Source organism: Heptranchias perlo, chromosome 10 (genome assembly GCF_035084215.1).
Source record: "Heptranchias perlo isolate sHepPer1 chromosome 10, sHepPer1.hap1, whole genome shotgun sequence".
In the NCBI taxonomy this organism is placed as follows: Eukaryota; Metazoa; Chordata; class Chondrichthyes; order Hexanchiformes; family Hexanchidae; genus Heptranchias; species Heptranchias perlo.
In genome coordinates this window covers 5,561,627-5,583,379 of record NC_090334.1, presented here as the reverse complement: position 1 = coordinate 5,583,379, position 21,753 = coordinate 5,561,627, and the positions used below count along the sequence as shown (strand labels likewise).

Genomic DNA, 21,753 nt, shown 5'->3' with positions numbered 1-21,753 from the left:
AGAACAGAACATTCTCCAAAATAGTGACAGTGAACAGTGCTGGTCTCAGACTCAAGGCCTGCTGCAGAATCCCAGCACAGCTCACACAGCCAACTCAGCACAGGTCTGTATTACTCTGTACCGTAGCGGTGGGCTCTTTTAATAGATTAAAAAAAAAATCGAACGTTACTTAAGAGACTGGTTATCATCCCTCCCAAAACAAAGGACTAGCAGCACTGAGTGAAGGATCGAAGATGATTAACGTTTTATTTATGAAATGTACAGATACTCTTCTCATAGGGAAGAACATGAAGGCACAGTTCAGGAAAGGACAATGTAATTCTACGCAGTATCAGTGAGCCTGTCACAGGCACTCAACAGTTTACATTACATTCAGCTCAATCACACCAGCCTTGATGGGAGTTCTCTCTTGTAAGGATGGACTTTGGTAATTATCAGCCTTCCCCATGTGTACTGGGGGCGGAGGGAGATGGGGGGCGGAGGGAGATGGGGGGCGGAGGGAGATGGGGGGCGGAGGGAGATGGGGGGCGGAGGGAGATGGGGGGCGGAGGGAGATGGGGGGCGGAGGGAGATGGGGGGCGGGGGGAGATGGGGGGCGGGGGGGCGGGGAGGGAGATGGGGGGCGGAGGGGCGGAGGGAGGGGGCGCGGAGGGGGTGGGGGGGAGGGGAGGGAGATGGGGGGCGGAGGGGCGGAGGGAGGGAGGGAGATGGGGGGCCGCCCTGACGTGAGAGTCTCTCTGTCCTCAGCCGTTTGCTGTAAGGGGCTTCACTGACTTACATCACTCCCTCTAGTGGTCCACATGAGAACTGACACCCAATAAAGGCAAGTCACCATCAGCCTTGGACTTGAATGGGATCCGAGCCCCTGACAGTCTACTGAGGAAACATCCAGGCTCAAAAAATAAACCAGAAAGAGACACAGAAGCAGGGCTGTCCCTCAGTCTGAAAAACACAAGGCCTTTGACAGTACCACAGTCTTCAGACTAACTGCAGCCCTCCAGAGATCAAAGTCTCCTGAAGGTGTGCTTATCCTGGACAGACCCCTGCGGTTCCTGCAGCAAGTGCTCCCCGACACAACTGGGCTTCTGAATTAGCCGAGCACTCAACAGGACAGCAAAATAATCTGCTCTTCATCAAGCTCAATGTGACAGTTTAGACTCTAGAATACTGGGGCTGCCCTGGCCCTGGCCCTCCCTCCCTGGCCCTCCATCCCTCCCCTCTGAGCGGTCCTGTGCTAGCAGGTAAATCACTTCAAAATAAATACTGTTGGAATGTTGCTGCGAGGCACTGAACTTCACCAATCAGGATTACCACAACTAGGTACATACGACAGCAAGCGTTAAATATAAACACAGCGCAGGGTGACGTCTAATTATTTAACAACTGGTGATGTTGCTACAGTGAGAGTGTTCCATGCCCATCCATGTGGGAGTGAGGGCAGGGGACAAACCCAGTCATATCACACACGGAGAAACTGGGGCTCCCTCATCGCCTGCACTCAATACTGTTAGTGGTCCCAGGTGGGGCTCCAAAGGCATCACAGCCTCACTAGAAATGTGCGTTGCCACATTAAGGAACTGATTCCATAGCAGTGAAATAAGGGACACTGTCACCTTCAGTTTTCACTGGTACAGCAGCCAACTAATTAAAAGAGGGGGGGCCCCGCAGGCGAGAGGCCTCTCGAGGGGCCCGCAGGCGAGAGGCTGAAACAAGTCTTGTTACTGCTGCCAAGTAAAATCTGCTGAAATCTTGTGATGGGATACATAGACCAACAAGTCACAAGTAAAGCACAAGAAAGCCTGGTCCCATGGGAAAAGTAGTGTTTCTTATCTTCAAACACAGGGGCAGCCTTTGTTGCCTTGTGGGGGGGTGGGAGAGAGGGCTTGAAATCTAACAAGCAAAACAGGCAGGCTGGAAGAACTGGCACTAAAGGGCTTGTACGAACCAATATCCTGAAAACCACAATTCATGCAACATTGGATCAATAAATACCCCATAATCAATAAACCCGATCAGAAAAACATGCAAATCCAAATTAAAAAGCACCTGATTGCCACCCCCTCAGTCTTACACCATTTGATTGGGGAGCAGCCCATTGTAAGGAGCACCAGAGCAGTGCAGTCCATGACAGGCACGGACTCCTCAGGCATGACTGGCTTTCCCTGCTCACCATCTCAACGTGTAGCACTGCCCCACCAGCAGGCCGATTAGTCTGTCCCGTCCTGTGGGTGGCTGCTCAGTGGTACGTGGGATAATCAGGTGAAGTGTGCGACACAGACTGGTCACTGGGGGGACTCAGAACTGACCACGCGGAGTAACGATTTCCGCAGCTGCTCAGGAATGGGGAACCAATGGAATGACTGGCACTCTCCTGTGTAACCGATAAACTTCTCTATGTAGTCAGCAAATATGTCGGTGTAGTCAGAGGCAGACAGAGTCGCTGTGTGGAGACCAGGCCTGCTGATTCACTGTACAGTGGATTTCAGTGAAGGAAACGGATGCTCATCTTCTGCTCAACATCCACCTTCTCCAACACCTGAAGGGGAAAGAGAGAGAAATAAACTGAGCAGGTAGAGAGCACAGAGGGAGAGAGGGAAAATAAACTGAGCAGGTAGAGAGCACAGTGAGGGAGACAGAAAATAAACTGAGCAGGTCGAGAGCAGAGGGAGAAACTGAGCAGATAACACTGGGGTACAGGTCTGTCAGGGTATAACACTGGGGTACAGGTCTGTCAGGGTATAACACTGGGGTACAGGTCTGTCAGGGTATAACACTGGGGTACAGGTCTGTCAGGGTATAACACTGGGGTACAGGTCTGTCAGGGTATAACACTGGGGTACAGGTCTGTCAGGGTATAACACTGGGGTACAGGTCTGTCAGGGTATAACACTGGGGTACAGGTCTGTCAGGGTATAACACTGGGGTACAGGTCTGTCAGGGTATAACACTGGGGTACAGGTCTGTCAGGGTATAACACTGGGGTACAGGTCTGTCAGGGTATAACACTGGGGTACAGGTCTGTCAGGGTATAACACTGGGGTACAGGTCTGTCAGGGTATAACACTGGGGTACAGGTCTGTCAGGGTATAACACTGGGGTACAGGTCTGTCAGGGTATAACACTGGGGTACAGGTCTGTCAGGGTATAACACTGGGGTACAGGTCTGTCAGGGTATAACACTGGGGTACAGGTCTGTCAGGGTATAACACTGGGGTACAGGTCTGTCAGGGTATAACACTGGGGTACAGGTCTGTCAGGGTATAACACTGGGGTACAGGTCTGTCAGGGTATAACACTGGGGTACAGGTCTGTCAGGGTATAACACTGGGGTACAGGTCTGTCAGGGTATAACACTGGGGTACAGGTCTGTCAGGGTATAACACTGGGGTACAGGTCTGTCAGGGTATAACACTGGGGTACAGGTCTGTCAGGGTATAACACTGGGGTACAGGTCTGTCAGGGTATAACACTGGGGTACAGGTCTGTCAGGGTATAACACTGGGGTACAGGTCTGTCAGGGTATAACACTGGGGTACAGGTCTGTCAGGGTATAACACTGGGGTACAGGTCTGTCAGGGTATAACACTGGGGTACAGGTCTGTCAGGGTATAACACTGGGGTACAGGTCTGTCAGGGTATAACACTGGGGTACAGGTCTGTCAGGGTATAACACTGGGGTACAGGTCTGTCAGGGTATAACACTGGGGTACAGGTCTGTCAGGGTATAACACTGGGGTACAGGTCTGTCAGGGTATAACACTGGGGTACAGGTCTGTCAGGGTATAACACTGGGGTACAGGTCTGTCAGGGTATAACACTGGGGTACAGGTCTGTCAGGGTATAACACTGGGGTACAGGTCTGTCAGGGTATAACACTGGGGTACAGGTCTGTCAGGGTATAACACTGGGGTACAGGTCTGTCAGGGTATAACACTGGGGTACAGGTCTGTCAGGGTATAACACTGGGGTACAGGTCTGTCAGGGTATAACACTGGGGTACAGGTCTGTCAGGGTATAACACTGGGGTACAGGTCTGTCAGGGTATAACACTGGGGTACAGGTCTGTCAGGGTATAACACTGGGGTACAGGTCTGTCAGGGTATAACACTGGGGTACAGGTCTGTCAGGGTATAACACTGGGGTACAGGTCTGTCAGGGTATAACACTGGGGTACAGGTCTGTCAGGGTATAACACTGGGGTACAGGTCTGTCAGGGTATAACACTGGGGTACAGGTCTGTCAGGGTATAACACTGGGGTACAGGTCTGTCAGGGTATAACACTGGGGTACAGGTCTGTCAGGGTATAACACTGGGGTACAGGTCTGTCAGGGTATAACACTGGGGTACAGGTCTGTCAGGGTATAACACTGGGGTACAGGTCTGTCAGGGTATAACACTGGGGTACAGGTCTGTCAGGGTATAACACTGGGGTACAGGTCTGCCAGGGTATAACACTGGGGTACAGGTCTGCCAGGGTATAACACTGGGGTACAGGTCTGCCAGGGTATAACACTGGGGTACAGGTCTGCCAGGGTATAACACTGGGGTACAGGTCTGTCAGGGTATAACACTGGGGTACAGGTCTGTCAGGGTATAACACTGGGGTACAGGTCTGTCAGGGTATAACACTGGGGTACAGGTCTGTCAGGGTATAACACTGGGGTACAGGTCTGTCAGGGTATAACACTGGGGTACAGGTCTGTCAGGGTATAACACTGGGGTACAGGTCTGTCAGGGTATAACACTGGGGTACAGGTCTGTCAGGGTATAACACTGGGGTACAGGTCTGTCAGGGTATAACACTGGGGTACAGGTCTGTCAGGGTATAACACTGGGGTACAGGTCTGTCAGGGTATAACACTGGGGTACAGGTCTGTCAGGGTATAACACTGGGGTACAGGTCTGTCAGGGTATAACACTGGGGTACAGGTCTGTCAGGGTATAACACTGGGGTACAGGTCTGTCAGGGTATAACACTGGGGTACAGGTCTGTCAGGGTATAACACTGGGGTACAGGTCTGTCAGGGTATAACACTGGGGTACAGGTCTGTCAGGGTATAACACTGGGGTACAGGTCTGTCAGGGTATAACACTGGGGTACAGGTCTGTCAGGGTATAACACTGGGGTACAGGTCTGTCAGGGTATAACACTGGGGTACAGGTCTGTCAGGGTATAACACTGGGGTACAGGTCTGTCAGGGTATAACACTGGGGTACAGGTCTGTCAGGGTATAACACTGGGGTACAGGTCTGTCAGGGTATAACACTGGGGTACAGGTCTGTCAGGGTATAACACTGGGGTACAGGTCTGTCAGGGTATAACACTGGGGTACAGGTCTGTCAGGGTATAACACTGGGGTACAGGTCTGTCAGGGTATAACACTGGGGTACAGGTCTGTCAGGGTATAACACTGGGGTACAGGTCTGTCAGGGTATAACACTGGGGTACAGGTCTGTCAGGGTATAACACTGGGGTACAGGTCTGTCAGGGTATAACACTGGGGTACAGGTCTGTCAGGGTATAACACTGGGGTACAGGTCTGTCAGGGTATAACACTGGGGTACAGGTCTGTCAGGGTATAACACTGGGGTACAGGTCTGTCAGGGTATAACACTGGGGTACAGGTCTGTCAGGGTATAACACTGGGGTACAGGTCTGTCAGGGTATAACACTGGGGTACAGGTCTGTCAGGGTATAACACTGGGGTACAGGTCTGTCAGGGTATAACACTGGGGTACAGGTCTGTCAGGGTATAACACTGGGGTACAGGTCTGTCAGGGTATAACACTGGCGTACAGTACGGGTGGGTACAGGTCTGTCAGGGTATAACACTGGCGTACAGTACGGGTGGGTACAGGTCTGTCAGGGTATAACACTGGCGTACAGTACCGGTGGGTACAGGTCTGTCAGGGTATAACACTGGGGTACAGTACCAGTGGGTACAGGTCTGTCAGGGTATAACACTGGGGTACAGTACCGGTGGGTACAGGTCTGTCAGGGTATAACACTGGGGTACAGTACCGGTGGGTACAGGTCTGTCAGGGTATAACACTGGGGTACAGTACCAGTGGGTACAGGTCTGTCAGGGTATAACACTGGGGTACAGTACCGGTGGGTACAGGTCTGTCAGGGTATAACACTGGGGTACAGTACCGGTGGGTACAGGTCTGTCAGGGTATAACACTGGGGTACAGTACCGGTGGGTACAGGTCTGTCAGGGTATAACACTGGGGTACAGTACTGGTGGGTACAGGTCTGTCACTGGGTGTTCAATAGCCTGGTCAGAAGCAGCCTGTGTACCAGTCTGGAGTGTGCTGCTGCTGCCCATCAATCTGCCCTCGTACCTTCTGGAACTCCATGAAGGAGATCGAACTGTCACCATCCTGGTCAGCCTCCTGAATGGTCCGGTCAGCAATGCTCCCCAGCTGCTCGTCAGAAATGTTGACCCCCACCATCATGCGAAGTACCTATGAATGGGAGAAGAGAACAGATCTGTCAATACAGGAGCCTGCACTGTACAGACAATCCCCTTAAAGGGCCGGTGCGGATAGCCCGTTCTTGAGGTAAGTAAAGGTGCACCATCCTCACCAGATATGGGGAAAGTTTCCTGTTAACATTATCTGTGAAAGTGTTTTTATTTTAAAAGACAGATCAGAAAATAAAGCATCATAGGTCTACAGAAGGAATCCAAGTAAATGCACCAGGACTGTCCATCATTGTAAGAATGGCTCCAGTAATCTCACAGATAAGATCATAAGAAATTGGAGCAGGAGTAGGCCACACGGCCCCTCGAGCCTGCTCCGCCATTCAATAAGATCATGGCTGATCTTCGACCTCAACTCCACTTTCCTGCCCGATCCCCGTATCCCTCGATTCCCCGACAGTCCAAAAATCTATTCATCTCAGCCTTGAATATACTCAATGACTCAGCATCCACAGCCCTCTGGGGTAGAGAATTCCAAAGATTCACAACCCTCTGAATGAAGAAAATCCTCATCTCAGTCTTAAATGGCCGACCCTGTATCCTGAGACTATGCCCCCTAGTTCTAGACTCTCCAGCCAGGGGAAATAACCTCTCAGCATCTACCCTGTGAAGCCCTCTCAGAATCTTATGGTTCAATGAGATCACCTCTCATTCTTCTAAACTCCAGAGTATAGGCTCATTCTACTCAATCTCTCCTCATAGGACAACCCTCTCATCCCAGGAATCAAACTAGTGAACTTTCATTGCACCGTCTCTAAGGCAAGTATATCTTTCCTTAGATAAGGAGACCAAAACTGTTCACAGTACTCTAGGTGAGGTCTCACCAAAGCCCTGTATAATTGCAGCAAGTCTTCCTTACTCTTGTACTCCAACCCCCTTCCAATAAAGGCCAACATACCATTTGCGTTCCTAATTGCTTGCTGTATCTGCATGTAAACTTTCTGTGTTTCTTGTACAAGGACACTCAAATCCCTCTGAACACCAACATTTAATAGTTTCTCACCATTTAAAAAATATTCTGTTTCTCTATTCTTCCTACCAAGGTGAATAACCTCACATTTCCCCATATTATACTCCATCTGCCACCTTCTTCCCCACTCACTTAACCTGTCGATATCCCTTTGCAGACTGTGTCCTCCTCACAGCTTACTTTCCCATGACGGCCCCCGCCCGGGACCGCCCCGGCCCCCGCTGCCCCAATTCCCAATGAGTGTCGGGAATGCAAATTCATAAAACCATTATTTATAAAACCAATCTTATTGTGAACTGAAGGTCTCTGTGGGTCTAAGTTGGAGAAAACGTGATCAGAAAATGTTCCGTCGATATGTACAGGGGGGAAACCATCACCTTCCTGTCACCCACCCTGAGTTAATGCAGCTTAACACAGCTCCAATAGAGGGCACTCGTTACCTGCAGGAGTTCTTCCCGTGAGATCTTATCATCCTTGTCAAGATCATACAGCCTGAAAGCAACTGAAATGGAAGAGAAAGGATTAATTCGCCATCACACGATGCCTGGGCCATTTACAGCGTCACAGCAAATAGGAGTGCAGGCAGCAGTGGAGCTTTGAGTAGTACTGAACTCACCATGTGGGGAAATGGTCACCAGCGTTCCTTCGTATGTCCCTTCTCTTTCCCATCTCCCTTATTCCTCCTCCCCTTCTCTCACCCCCATCACTTCGTCCCTTCTCTCTAACTATCCCTCCACCCTCATCATATAAACTTTACTGTCGCCTCACTCGCCTCAGACAGGCCCTTGTTTTGTGAGCCTCACTCTAGGGTCCTCCTCACCCTTTCATCAGCAAGGCCAGAGGCAAATGTAGCATCCAACAAGAGTCACGCAGTCCCAGGGAGCGAGAACACGCCTCATACAAGAGTCACGCAGTCCCAGAAAGAGAGAACACGCCTCGTACAAGAGTCACGCAGTCCCAGGGAGAGAGAACACGCCTCGTACAAGAGTCACGCAGTCCCAGAAAGAGAGAACACACCTCGTACAAGAGTCACGCAGTCCCAGAAAGAGAGAACACACCTCGTACAAGAGTCACGCAGTCCCAGGGAGAGAGAACACGCCTCATACAAGAGTCACGCAGTCCCAGGGAGAGAGAACACACCTCGTACAAGAGTCACGCAGTCCCAGGGAGAGAGAACACGCCTCGTACAAGAGTCACGCAGTCCCAGGGAGAGAGAACACGCCTCGTACAAGAGTCACGCAGTCCCAGGGAGAGAGAACACGCCTCGTACGAGAGTCACGCAGTCCCAGGGAGAGAGAACACGCCTCGTACAAGAGTCACGCAGTCCCAGAAAGAGAGAACACGCCTCATACAAGAGTCACGCAGTCCCAGAAAGAGAGAACACGCCTCGTACAAGAGTCACGCAGTCCCAGAAAGAGAGAACACGCCTCGTACAAGAGTCACGCAGTCCCAGAAAGAGAGAACACGCCTCATACAAGAGTCACGCAGTCCCAGAAAGAGAGAACACGCCTCGTACGAGAGTCACGCAGTCCCAGGGAGAGAGAACACGCCTGTAAATCTGCTACATTTGATGACCTACTGGAAGCACCGAGGATTTAAATGTCCAACTGGAGAATGAGAGTCGTAATAGACAACCAACACACGACATATTAAACCGAAGCCCGGGGTACGGGTAGTGATCGATTGAGGTCAGTGATATCGGGGTACGGGTAGTGATCGATTGAGGTCAGTGATATCGGGGTACGGGTAGTGATCGATTGAGGTCAGTGATATCGGGGTACGGGTAGTGATCGATTGAGGTCAGCGATTGATTGAGGTCAGTGATATCGGGGTACGGGTAGTGATCGATTGAGGTCAGTGATACCGGGGTACGGGTAGTGATCGATTGAGGTCAGTGATACCGGGGTACGGGTAGTGATCGATTGAGGTCAGTGATATCGGGGTACGGGTAGTGATCGATTGAGGTCAGTGATATCGGGGTACGGGTAGTGATCGATTGAGGTCAGTGATATCGGGGTACGGGTAGTGATCGATTGAGGTCAGTGATATCGGGGTACGGGTAGTGATCGATTGAGGTCAGCGATTGATTGAGGTCAGTGATATCGGGGTACGGGTAGTGATCGATTGAGGTCAGTGATACCGGGGTACGGGTAGTGATCGATTGAGGTCAGTGATACCGGGGTACGGGTAGTGATCGATTGAGGTCAGTGATATCGGGGTACGGGTAGTGATCGATTGAGGTCAGTGATATCGGGGTACGGGTAGCGATCGATTGAGGTCAGTGATATCGGGGTACGGGTAGCGATCGATTGAGGTCAGTGATATCGGGGTACGGGTTGCGATCGATTGAGGTCAGTGATATCGGGGTACGGGTAGCGATCGATTGAGGTCAGTGATATCGGGGTACGGGTAGCGATCGATTGAGGTCAGTGATATCGGGGTACGGGTAGCGATCGATTGAGGTCAGCGATTGATTGAGGTCAGTGATATCGGGGTACGGGTAGCGATCGATTGAGGTCAGTGATATCGGGGTACGGGTAGCGATCGATTGAGGTCAGTGATATCGGGGTACGGGTAGCGATCGATTGAGGTCAGTGATATCGGGGTACGGGTAGCGATCGATTGAGGTCAGTGATACCGGGGTACGGGTTGCGATCGATTGAGGTCAGTGATATCGGGGTACGGGTAGCGATCGATTGAGGTCAGTGATATCGGGGTACGGGTTGCGATCGATTGAGGTCAGCGATTGATTGAGGTCAGTGATATCGGGGTACGGGTAGCGATCGATTGAGGTCAGTGATATCGGGGTACGGGTAGCGATCGATTGAGGTCAGTGATATCGGGGTACGGGTAGCGATCGATTGAGGTCAGTGATATCGGGGTACGGGTAGCGATCGATTGAGGTCAGTGATATCGGGGTACGGGTAGCGATCGATTGAGGTCAGTGATACCGGGGTACGGGTAGCGATCGATTGAGGTCAGTGATACCGGGGTACGGGTAGCGATCGATTGAGGTCACCAACACAGGAAGTTTAACAAAATTGGAACTGTCTGGAAGACCCGTCGGGTGGTCTAACATGGCGACGCCACAATGTTCATTGATAGAAAAGACCAAGATGTATATTATGAACATGCGCAGTGGTGTGGAAGGAATGAAGTAACCTGAAACAAGCAGATAAGATGAACCAATTAATAAAAGAGACCAAAAGAAAACGATTGGAAAGCAGGAGTCATGTTGTTTCAAACACGAGAACCAGCTCATCTCAGACAGGAATTAGAACAGGCGAAGGAGTCGGAGGTAAGAGGGAACAGACAGAGGAGGATTTGGTGAACGAACCGAGTGTGAGAATATGTTACAGGGGTCGGGAGTCTGTTTACAGACTACTGTGACTCGTAAGACCCATGAGATGACTGCAGTAAAAGCAGAGAATGAAGAATTAAAAAGCAGAAAATCGAACTATGGCTGATTTAATCAAACAGGAACAAGAGAAACAAGTACAGGATCTGGACCTCGGCTCCTGCGGCAGGGAGCTCCTTCAGTTAAAGGAATAAATGAAGTCCCAGAGAGACACAGTCCATATAGTTACCCAATATTGATCAGGAGGAAATGCTGTTGATGATGGCGACATAGATTTGGTGGTGGTGGGGGGGGGGGGGTCCAGCAGGAACGGCCAATTAATGGAATGCGAGGATGACCATTATCCGGATCAGACCCCTATGGCACCAGTACTTGTGATCAAACGAGAACCCCCAAACAACGAGGGAGAACCAGGAAAGGAGATCCACAGACTCATGGTTTCGTATGACACCACCCAGATACAGAACATGATCAAAAACCTTCCCCGAATTAAACAGAAGGGGGACCCAAGTCTTAGCCTTTGAGCAGACTGCCGAGTTGCACAATTGCGACTTGGGGGAGAAGATCAAAGTTCTACTCCGTGTATGTCACCTCGAGGTTTAGACACAGAGGGGAAATTGACTTTGGCCGTTCGAAATGGCAGCTCAAATTGGCAAACTACCGGTGCCGCAGTGACGAAGGCAGCAGGGTACGGCACTAATGTCAGCCGTACGTCCCTGATCAACTGTGGTCAGGAAATGGGGCAAAACCCCACTGCTTCTGCTGACTGTTCATGAAATCACAACAAAGCAGTGTTTCCCGGTGAAAGACCAGACCAATAACAGTGACAGTGCTGGGTCGGGAACTTACTAGATTCCATTGGCACCCCCTATCAAACCATAGGGGATATTTAGGACCCATCCAACGCCAACCATAAAACAAGAAATGGATCACGGGCTGGATGAGAAGGAAATATGAACAACTTAAAGCTCGGAAAGGCAAAAAAGTGCACAGCATTCAACAGACTGAGCATGGGCACCTTCCAACATGGCGAGATAAATCATAGACAGGAACAGTCGATGAGCATGGGGCCAGGTGTAGGAGGTGGGGGTAGAGACGTGGAATGTTGGACGTGTGGGGGAAAGGGTCACTTGATGAGGTCCTGCCCCTCTCAACCAAAAGGAAAAAGGCAACCAATAATGAGGTCAGAACTTTTTAAACAATTTAAAGAATGGCAGAAACTAGGTGGATCCAAAGCAGGTGACACTGCTCGCACGAACATGATACAAGCTTCTGCCCAACAATGATGGGGTCTGCCCTCCTGCACCAAAGGGTCCAGAGCAAGATTGAATACGACCAGTTTGGGAGGCCTCATATCGACGTTCTGGTCGGAGACCACCGGAAACTCCTCACGATCGACATAAGGACATCTTACACTTGCATTTGGGGGGGGAACTCCTCAACATAAAACTCTGAGAACTGTTAGGGTCAGCCACCATCATATTGAATGGCGGAGCAGGCACGAAGGGCCGAATGGCCTCCTCCTGCCCCTGTTTTCTATGTTTCTAACGATAGAATCAGATCTGGGCCCCAACAACAGACTCTTGGTTTTTACCATCAATTACTGTATAACGATGGTAAGTTTGGCATTTTTCCAGTGCTTCTTAATCTATCGCAAATTGAAATGCCCTTTGGTTTATGCGACAAGATCTACGAGAGATTCTACCAGCAGATGTTGTTACACAAGTACATAAGGGCTAGAGGACATTGAAAACAATCGTATACCCTCATTTATAATTGATGAACAAATGGACAAATGGAACCCGACAGGGGACGAGCGCCACGATGTACATGGGGTCTGTACATCCGGTGAAACCATCCTGCAGTCAATGACAGGAAGGCCAAACTCTGGCTTCCAACGTTAGCCCGACCCATTCTCCCACCACCCGAACAGCCCCTGAAAGTCTAAAAAGTGGAGGAGGAAGATCTGAAGAAGGAATTTGTCATCTACCGTAGAATTCTGGCTAGGTCAAATCTCACCTGGGCTGCACCTGACCGACATTCTGGGAGAAGTCGGCTCAGTCACCTCCACTGAACAGCGGGTAGCAGAAGAACTGGTGTCGAGGAGCAGAAGAACTGGTGTCGAGGAGGGCAAGCAAGTTGACTCGGAGAAGGATCGAGCTACTGCAGCTGCTGGAAGCACGAAGTCACAGCCAACAGGTAAGTGATTGGCTGGTGACTGGTAAGTAGTTTTTCTTTTCTTTCCTTTTTTTCTTGACATTGTAGTTGTTGTTAAGCTAGCTTAAGGGTTAAGTCATGGCAGGAGATCCCAGAGCCGTGTCATGTTCCTCTTGTGGGATGTGGGAATTCAGGGATCCTTCCTGTGTCCCTGGTTCCTTCACCTGTGGGATGTGTGTCCAGCTGCAGCTACTGTTTGACCGCTTGACGGCTCTGGAGCTGCGCATGGACTCACTTTGGGGCATCCGCGGTGCTGAGGAAGTCGTGGATAGCACGTTCAGTGAGTTGGTCACACCACAGATAAAAATTACTGAGGGAGATAGTGAATGGGTGACCAACAGACAGAGGAAGAGTAGGAAGGCAGTGCAGGGGTCCCCTGCGGTCATCGCCCTCCAAAACAGGTATACCGTTTTGGATACTGTTGGGGGAGATGGCTCACCAGGGGAAGGTGACAGCGGCCAGGTTCATGGCACCGTGGCTGGCTCTGCTGCACAGGAGGGCAGGAAAAAAAGAGTGGCAGAGCTACAGTGATAGGGGACTCGATTGTAAGGGGAATAGACAGGCGTTTCTGCGGATGCAACCGAGACTCCAGGATGGTATGTTGCCTCCCTGGTGCAAGGGTCAGGGATGTCTCGGAGCGGCTGCAGGACATTCTGGAGGGGGAGGGTGAACAGCCAGTTGTCGTGGTGCATATAGGCACCAACGACGTAGGTAAAAAACAGGATGAGGTCCTACAAGCTGAATTTAGGGAGTTAGGAGTTAAACTAAAGAGTAGGACCTCAAAAGTAGTAATCTCAGGATTGCTACCAGTGCCACGGGCTAGTCAGAGTAGGAATGACAGGATAGCTAGGATGAATATGTGGCTTGAGAGATGGTGCAAGAGGGAGGGATTCAAATTCCTGGGCCATTGGAACCGGTTCTGGGGGAGGTGGGACCAGTACAAATTGGACGGTCTGCATCTGGGCAGGACTGGAACCAATGTCCGAGGGGGAGTGTTTGCTAGTGCTGTTGGGGAGGGTTTAAACTAATGTGGCAGGGGGATGGGAACCGATGCAGGAAGTCAGTGGGAAGTAAAGTGGTGACAGAAACAAAAGGCAGTAAGGGAGAGTGTACAAAACATGACCGGACAGATGGTCTGAGAAAGCAGGGCAAAGACCAAGGGAAGTCTAGATTAAACTGCATTTATTTCAATGCAAGAAGTCTGATGGGCAAGGCAGATGAACTCAGGGCATGGATGGGTACATGGGACTGGGATGTTATAGCTATTACTGAAACATGGATAAGGGAGGGGCAGGACTGGCAGCTCAATGTTCCAGGGTACAGATGCTATAGGAAAGATAGAGCAGGAGGTAAGAGAGGAGGGGCAGTTGCGTTCTTGATTAGGGAGAACATCACGGCAGTAGTGAGAGGGGATATATCCGAGGGTTCGCCCACGGAGTCTACATGGGTAGAACTGAAAAATAAGAAGGGAGAGATCACTTTGATAGGATTGTACTACAGACCCCCAAATAGTCAATGGGAAATTGAGGAGCAAATATGTAAGGAGATTACAGACAGCTGCAAGAAAAATAGGGTGGTAATAGTAGGGGACTTTAACTTTCCCAACATTGACTGGGACAGCCATAGCATTAGGGGCTTGGATGGAGAGAAATTTGTTGAGTGTATTCAGGAGGAATTTCTCATTCAGTATGTGGATGGCCCAACGAGAGAGGGGGCAAAAACTTGACCTCCTCTTGGGAAATAAGGAAGGGTAGGTGACAGAAGTGTTAGTGAGGGATCACTTTGGGACCAGTGATCATAATTCCATTAGTTTTAAGATAGCTATGGAGAAGGATAGGTCTGGCCCAAAAGTTAAAATTCTAAATTGGGGAAAGGCCAATTTTGATGGTATTAGACAGGAACTTTCAGAAGTTGATTGGGAGAGTCTGTTGGCAGGCAAAGGGACGTCTGGTAAGTGGGAGGCTTTCAAAAGTGTGTTAACCAGGGTTCAGGGTAAGCACATTCCTTATAAAGTGAAGGGCAAGGCTGGTAGAAATAGGGAACCTTGGATGACTCGGGAAATTGAGGCCCTAGTCAAAAAGAAGAAGGAGGCATATGACATGCATAGGGAGCTGGGATCAAGTGGATCCCTTGAAGAGTATAGAGATTGCCGGAGTAGAGTTAAGAGAGAAATCAGGAGGGCAAAAAGGGGACATGAGATTGCTTTGGCAGATAAGGCAAAGGAGAATCCAAAGAGCTTCTACAAGTACATAAAGGGCAAAAGAGTAACTAGGGAGAGAGTAGGGCCTCTAAAGGATCAACGAGGGCCTCTATGTGCGGAACCACAAGAGATGGGTGAGATCCTAAATGAATATTTCACATCGGTATTTACGGTTGAGAAAGGCATGGATGTTAGGGAACTTGGGGAAATAAATAGTGATGTCTTGAGGAGTGTACATATTACAGAGAGGGAGGTGCTGGCAGTCTTAACGCGCATCAAGGTAGATAAATCTCCGGGACCTGATGAAATGTATCCCAGGACGTTATGGGAGGATAGGGAGGAAATTGCGGGTGCCCTAGCAGAGATATTTGAATCATCGACAACTACAGGTGAGGTGCCTGAAGATTGGAGGGTAGCAAATGTTGTGCCTTTGTTTAAGAAGGGCGGCAGGGAAAAGCCTGGGAACTACAGACCGGTGAGCCTGACATCTGTAGTGGGTAAGTTGTTGGAGGGTATTCTGAGAGACAGGATCTACAGGCATTTGGAGAGGCAGGGACTGATTAGGAACAGTCAGCATGGTTTTGTGAGAGGAAAATCATGTCTCACAAATTTGATTGAGTTATTTGAAGGGGTAACCAAGAAGATAGATGAGGGCTGTGCAGTAGACGTGGTCTACATGGACTTTAGCAAAGCTTTTGACAAGGTACCGCATGGTAGTCAATTGGATACAAAATTGGATTGACGGCAGAAGACAGAGGGTGGTTGTAGAGGGTTGTTTTTCAAACTGGAGGCCTGTGACCAGCGGTGTGCCTCAGGGATCGGTGCTGGGTCCGCTGTTATTTGTATTAATGATTTGGATGAGAATTTAGGAGGCATGGTTAGTAAGTTTGCAGATGACACCAAGATTGGTGGCATTGTGGACAGTGAAGAAGGTTATCTAGGATTGCAACGGGATCTTGATAAATTGGGCCAGTGGGCCGATGAATGGCAGATGGAGTTTAATTTAGATAAATGTGAGGTGATGCATTTTGGTAGATCGAATCGGGCCAGGACCTACTCCGTTAATGGTAGGGCGTTGGGGAGAGTTATAGAACAAAGAGATCTAGGAGTACAAGTTCATAGCTCCTTGAAAGTGGAGTCACAGGTGGATAGGGTGGTGAAGAAGGCATTCAGCATGCTTGGTTTCATTGGTCAGAACATTGAATACAGGAGTTGGGATGTCTTGTTGAAGTTGTACAAGACATTAGTTAGGCCACACTTGGAATACTGTGTACAGTTCTGGTCACCCTATTACAGAAAAGATATTATTAAACTAGAAAGAGTGCAGAAAAGATTTACTGGGATGCTACCGGGACTTGATGGTTTGACTTTTCGGGAGAGGTTGGATAGACTGAGACTTTTTTCCCTGGAGAGTAGGAGGTTAAGGGGTGATCTTATAGAAGTCTATAAAATAATGAGGGGCATAGATAAGGTCGATAGTCAAAATCTTTTCCCAAAGGTAGGGGAGTCTATAACGAGGGGACATAGATTTAAGGTGAGAGGGGAGAGATACAAAAGGGTCCAGAGGGGCAATTTTTTCACTCAAAGGGTGGTGAGTGTCTGGAACGAGCTGCCAGAGGCAGTAGTAGAGGCGGGTACAATTTTGTCTTTGAAAAAGCATTTGGACAGTTACATGGGTAAGATGGCTATAGAGGGATATGGGCCAAGTGCAGGCAATTGGGACTAGCTTAGTGGTATAAACTGGGCGACATGGACATGTTGGGCCGAAGGGCCTGTTTCCATGATGTAAACTTCTATGATTCTATGTTGTTCACTGGTTAGTCACACCTGGATGTGTAGATGTTGTGTGTTGTAAAATAATGGGCCAGAAATCGCTCCTGAACTAACGGAGGTGGTCAACAGCACTCTCCGTTTTTACTGGCGAATTGAAGGAGCAAGTTCCCACGTGCGAAATAAAACGCTGAAATCGTGAACTTGCTCCTATTGGTTCGCCGGAGATATGACAGCTTCGAATTAAAGGGCCATCACACGCTGCAATCAGGGAAATCATTGAAAAATCGTAAACTTGCTCATCTGCCCAGCTAGAAATTAATTAATTACACCACCAACAGGTACGCTCAAAATTACCAGGTCCAAACTAAGTTTTAAAAGCGCAGTTAGTCTTAATGACTGTCAAACAACAAAAAATTAAATTTAAAAAGTGTGGATTCTCATATTACTCCTTATTTTAATAGTTCTTGATCATTTAAAAAAAAATTTAGTTAAAAAATTAAATTTTTAGAAAACATTTTCCCATTTAATTCAATTCAATTATTTCTTTGGCTTTTTATAAAAAAAAATTAAATTTTTATTTACAATGACATCCAGAATACTAACTTTCAATGAATGAAGCCTCCTTGCCTGCTTGAGCAATGCAGCCTGAATCTTTTTTTTTATTCGTTCATGGGATGTGGGTGTCGCTGGCGAGGCCGGCATTAATTGCCCTCGAGAAGGTGGTGGTGAGCCGCCTTCTTGAACCGCTGCAGTCCGTGTGGTGAAGGTTCTCCCACAGTGCTGTTAGGAAGGGAGTTCCAGGATTTTGACCCAGCGACGATGAAGGAACGGCGATATATTTCCAAGTCGGGATGGTGTGTGACTTGGAGGGGAACGTGCAGGTGGTGTTGTTCCCATGTGCCTGCTGCTCTTGTCCTTCTAGGTGGTAGAGGTCACGGGTTTGGGAGGTGCTGTCGAAGAAGCCTTGGCAAGTTGCTGCAGTGCATCCTGTGGATGGTACACACTGCAGCCACAGTGCGCTGGTGGTGAAGGGAGTGAATGTTTAGGGAGGTGGATGGGGTGCCAATCAAGCGGGTTGCTTTGTCCTGGATGGTGTCGAGCTTCTTGAGTGTTGTTGGAGCTGCACTCATCCAAGCAAGTGGAGAGTATTCCATCACATTTCTGACTTGTGCCTTGTAGATGGTGGAAAGGCTTTGGGGAGTCAGGAGGTGAGTCACTCGCTGAATACCCAGCCTCTGACCTGCTCTTGTCGCCACAGTATTTATATGGCTGGTCCAGTTAAGTTTCTGGTCAATGGTGACCCCCAGGATGTTGATGGTGGGGGATTCGGCGATGGTAATGCCGTTGAATGTCAAGGGGAGGTGGTTAGACTCTCTTGTTGGAGATGGTCATTGCCTGGCACTTATCTGGCACGAATGTTACTTGCCACTTATCAGCCCAAGCCTGGATGTTGTCCAGGTCTTGCTGCATGCGGGCTCGGACTGCTTCATTATTTGAGGGGTTGCGAATGGAACTGAACACTGTGCAATCATCAGCGAACATCCCCATTTCTGATCTTAGGATGGAGGGAAGGTCATTAATGAAGCAGCTGAAGATGGTTGGGCCGAGGACACTGCCCTGAGGAACTCCTGCAGCAATGTCCTGGGGCTGAGATGATTGGCCTCCAACAACCACTACCATCTTCCTTTGTGCTCGGTATGACTCCAGCCGCTGGAGAGTTTCCCCCGATTCCCATTGACTTCAATTTCACTCGGGCTCCTTGGTGCCACACTCGGTCAAATGCTGCCTTGATGCAGTCACTCTGACCTCACCTCTGGAATTCAGCTCTTTTGTCCATGTTTGAACCAAGGCTGTAATGAGGTCTGGAGCCGAGTGGTCCTGGCAGAACCCAAACTGAGCATCGGTGAGCAGGTTATTGGTGAGTAAGTGCCGCTTGATAGCACTGTCGCCGACACCTTCCATCACTTTGCTGATGATTGAGAGTGGACTGATGGGGCGGTAATTGGCTGGATTGGATTTGTCCTGCTTTTTGTGGACAGGACATACCCGGGCAATTTTCCACATTGTCGGGTAGATGCCAGTGTTGTAGCTGTACTGGAACAGCTTGGATGGAGGCGCAGCTAGTTCTGGAGCACAAGTCTTCAGCACTACAGCCGGGATGTTGTCGGGGCCAATAGCCTTTGCTGTATCCAGTGCACTCAGCCGTTTCTTGATATCACGTGGAGTGAATCGAATTGGCTGAAGACTGGCTTCTGTGATGGTGGGGATATTGGGAGGAGGCAGAGATGGATCATTCACTCTGCACTTCTGGCTGAAGATGGTTGCAAATGCTTCAGCCTTGTGTTTTGCACTCATGTGCTGGACTCCGCCATCATTGAGGATGGGGATGTTTACAGAGCCTCCTCCTCCCGTTAGTTGTTTAATTGTCCACCACCATTCACGACCGGATGTGGCAGGACTGCAGAGCTTTGATCGTTGGTTGTGGAATCGCTGAGCTCTGTCTCGAGCATGTTGTTTCCGCTGTTTAGCATGCATGTAGTCCTGAGTTGTAGCTTCACCAGGTTGGCACCTCATTGTCAGGTACGTCTGGTGCTGCTCCTGGCATGATCAAAGGGTGGGACTTCTCCTCCTGACAGATTTTGTGGGCGTGTCTTCTATTCTCACAGACTGTTCCATGCGTGTCAACTCACGCTGCTCAGAGGCTGGGTTGATTTCGAACTTTTAAAAAAAAATGTGCGCTATCAAGCAATTCGACGCCACAGAGCAGGAGCTGTGGTGAGTGCTGTCCTGTTACTCAGCGCGATGTCTGGCCCAATGAGGTCACACTAGATGAGCATTTCCTGGATTGTACATTGTTGGAAACTGGGAAGAACGAAACACGGTTACAGGGGCCAAGGAAGATATCGTGTGACGTCAGATAACTGCCGATATGTAACCGATACCGGAGTAAGACCTGCCCAGTGAGGGCACCAACTTTCTGTTTTAAGCCGGGAGAACCGACAAAGGATGTTGACAAAGTCTTGATTCCAGTCCAGACACATAACGTAATTGAGATCAGGGTCGAAACTGTCATCCAAAAGGGAGGCAAAAGGAGCTGTCATGAAGTTCAGACACCCCATTCCATATCTCTCCTTGCGCCTCAAGTCAATACGTACTGCCACGTCAGAAATACACAAGAAATAGGAGCAGGGGTCGGCCATTCGGTCCCTCAAGTCTGCACCACCATTCAATCAGATCATCGCTGATCTTCAGCCTCAACTCCACTTTCCCGCCCGATCCCCAATCCCTTGATTCCCTCACTGAACTCAAACAGAATGCGGCCACAGCTGATCAGATTAATAAGTTAGGTGATCCTGAGCGGTGGGAGGTTGTGTACAACGTAGGACAGCCTTCTTGGGCTAGAATTCTTTCCCAGGTCTTATTAATCTTACAATATGTGCTTGTCATGTTTATCATGCATATTAAAGGTTGGCAGCTTTGCACCTGCCTAGATGGCGAGGTTGACATGGTGCCATATCATGCAGTCCAAAGGTCAATTGAGTTGTAGGTTGGACCCAAGGCTCAACAGGAAGGAGATGTAAGATAATGGCGAAAAGCATCAGGCTAAATACACCAGGCGAAGAGCTGACTACTGCATTCTGACCTTGTCTAGCTGGCTAAACGCAATCTAATGTTCCATCTTGTACAAACTGCAGCCGAGCACAAAATTAGCCAGTGCCTACCGACGAGGAAGCAAGATAACAGAATGGAGAACTCTGCAAGGATGACTGTTAACAGACAGCTGCCTCACAAAAAGGACACTCATGATAACATTGGCAACTACGATATAAAAGGGTCTGCACAGCTATGATCCTGGACCCAACCCCCGCCACCACACATGGTATGATCCTGGACGCCCCCGCCACCACACATACTATGGTATGGTACTGCCGCCCACCCTGCTCACCGCACACATTATTGTATCTATGGCCCCTCGTTCGAGACCCTGAACAGACTGTTTTTATCCATCCTGTCCCATTCTTTCACTTTTCTAATCATGTCGAAACTCGCATCCAATATCAAATCATCCACTAATCTCCTCTGTTCGACCCAAAACTGCCCCAATTTTCCAAGTCTTCTTTTGTGTTTCCTCAGACTGGGCAGCATCCTGGTGAGTACAATCCGTACCCTCTCTCAGTCTGTGCTGGAAGGAACAAAATCCTAAATGCACAATGAACTGGTGCAATGCTCATTGAGTGAGGGGAGTGAATGGGGGAGCAATGCTCAGTGAGGGGTGTGAATGGGGGAGCAATGCTCAGTGAGGGGTGTGAATGGGGAAGCAATGCTCAGTGAGGGGGGGTGTGAATGGGGAAGCAATGCTCAGTGAGGGGTGAGAATGGGGGAGCAATGCTCAGTGAGGGGTGTGAATGGGGAAGCAATGCTCAGTGAGGGGGGGTGTGAATGGGGAAGCAATGCTCAGTGAGGGGGGGTGTGAATGGGGAAGCAATGCTCAGTGAGGGGGGGTGTGAATGGGGAAGCAATGCTCAGTGAGGGGGGGTGTGAATGGGGAAGCAATGCTCAGTGAGGGGGGGTGTGAATGGGGAAGCAATGCTCAGTGAGGGGGGGTGAGAATGGGGGAGCAATGCTCAGTGAGGGGTGAGAATGGGGGAGCAATGCTCAGTGAGGGGTGAGAATGGGGGAGCAATGCTCAGTGAGGGGTGAGAATGGGGGAGCAATGCTCAGTGAGGGGTGAGAATGGGGGAGCAATGC

At 49.6% G+C, this 21,753-nt stretch overlaps 1 protein-coding gene across 1 annotated transcript in view; it reads right to left on the bottom strand.

Moving 5' to 3' along the window:
• Positions 1-220: 220 nt before the first annotated feature.
• The window catches only part of chp1 (calcineurin-like EF-hand protein 1), a 44,666-nt gene continuing 23,133 nt past the window's right edge, over positions 221-21,753 (bottom strand). The window contains exons 5-7 of the mRNA XM_067991163.1: positions 7,897-7,958; positions 6,347-6,469; positions 221-2,536 (exon numbers count right to left, since the gene is read on the bottom strand). Coding sequence (XP_067847264.1) covers positions 2,483-2,536; positions 6,347-6,469; positions 7,897-7,958 — 239 coding nt within the window. The 3' untranslated portion in view covers positions 221-2,482. The remainder of the gene's footprint in view (positions 2,537-6,346; positions 6,470-7,896; positions 7,959-21,753) is intronic.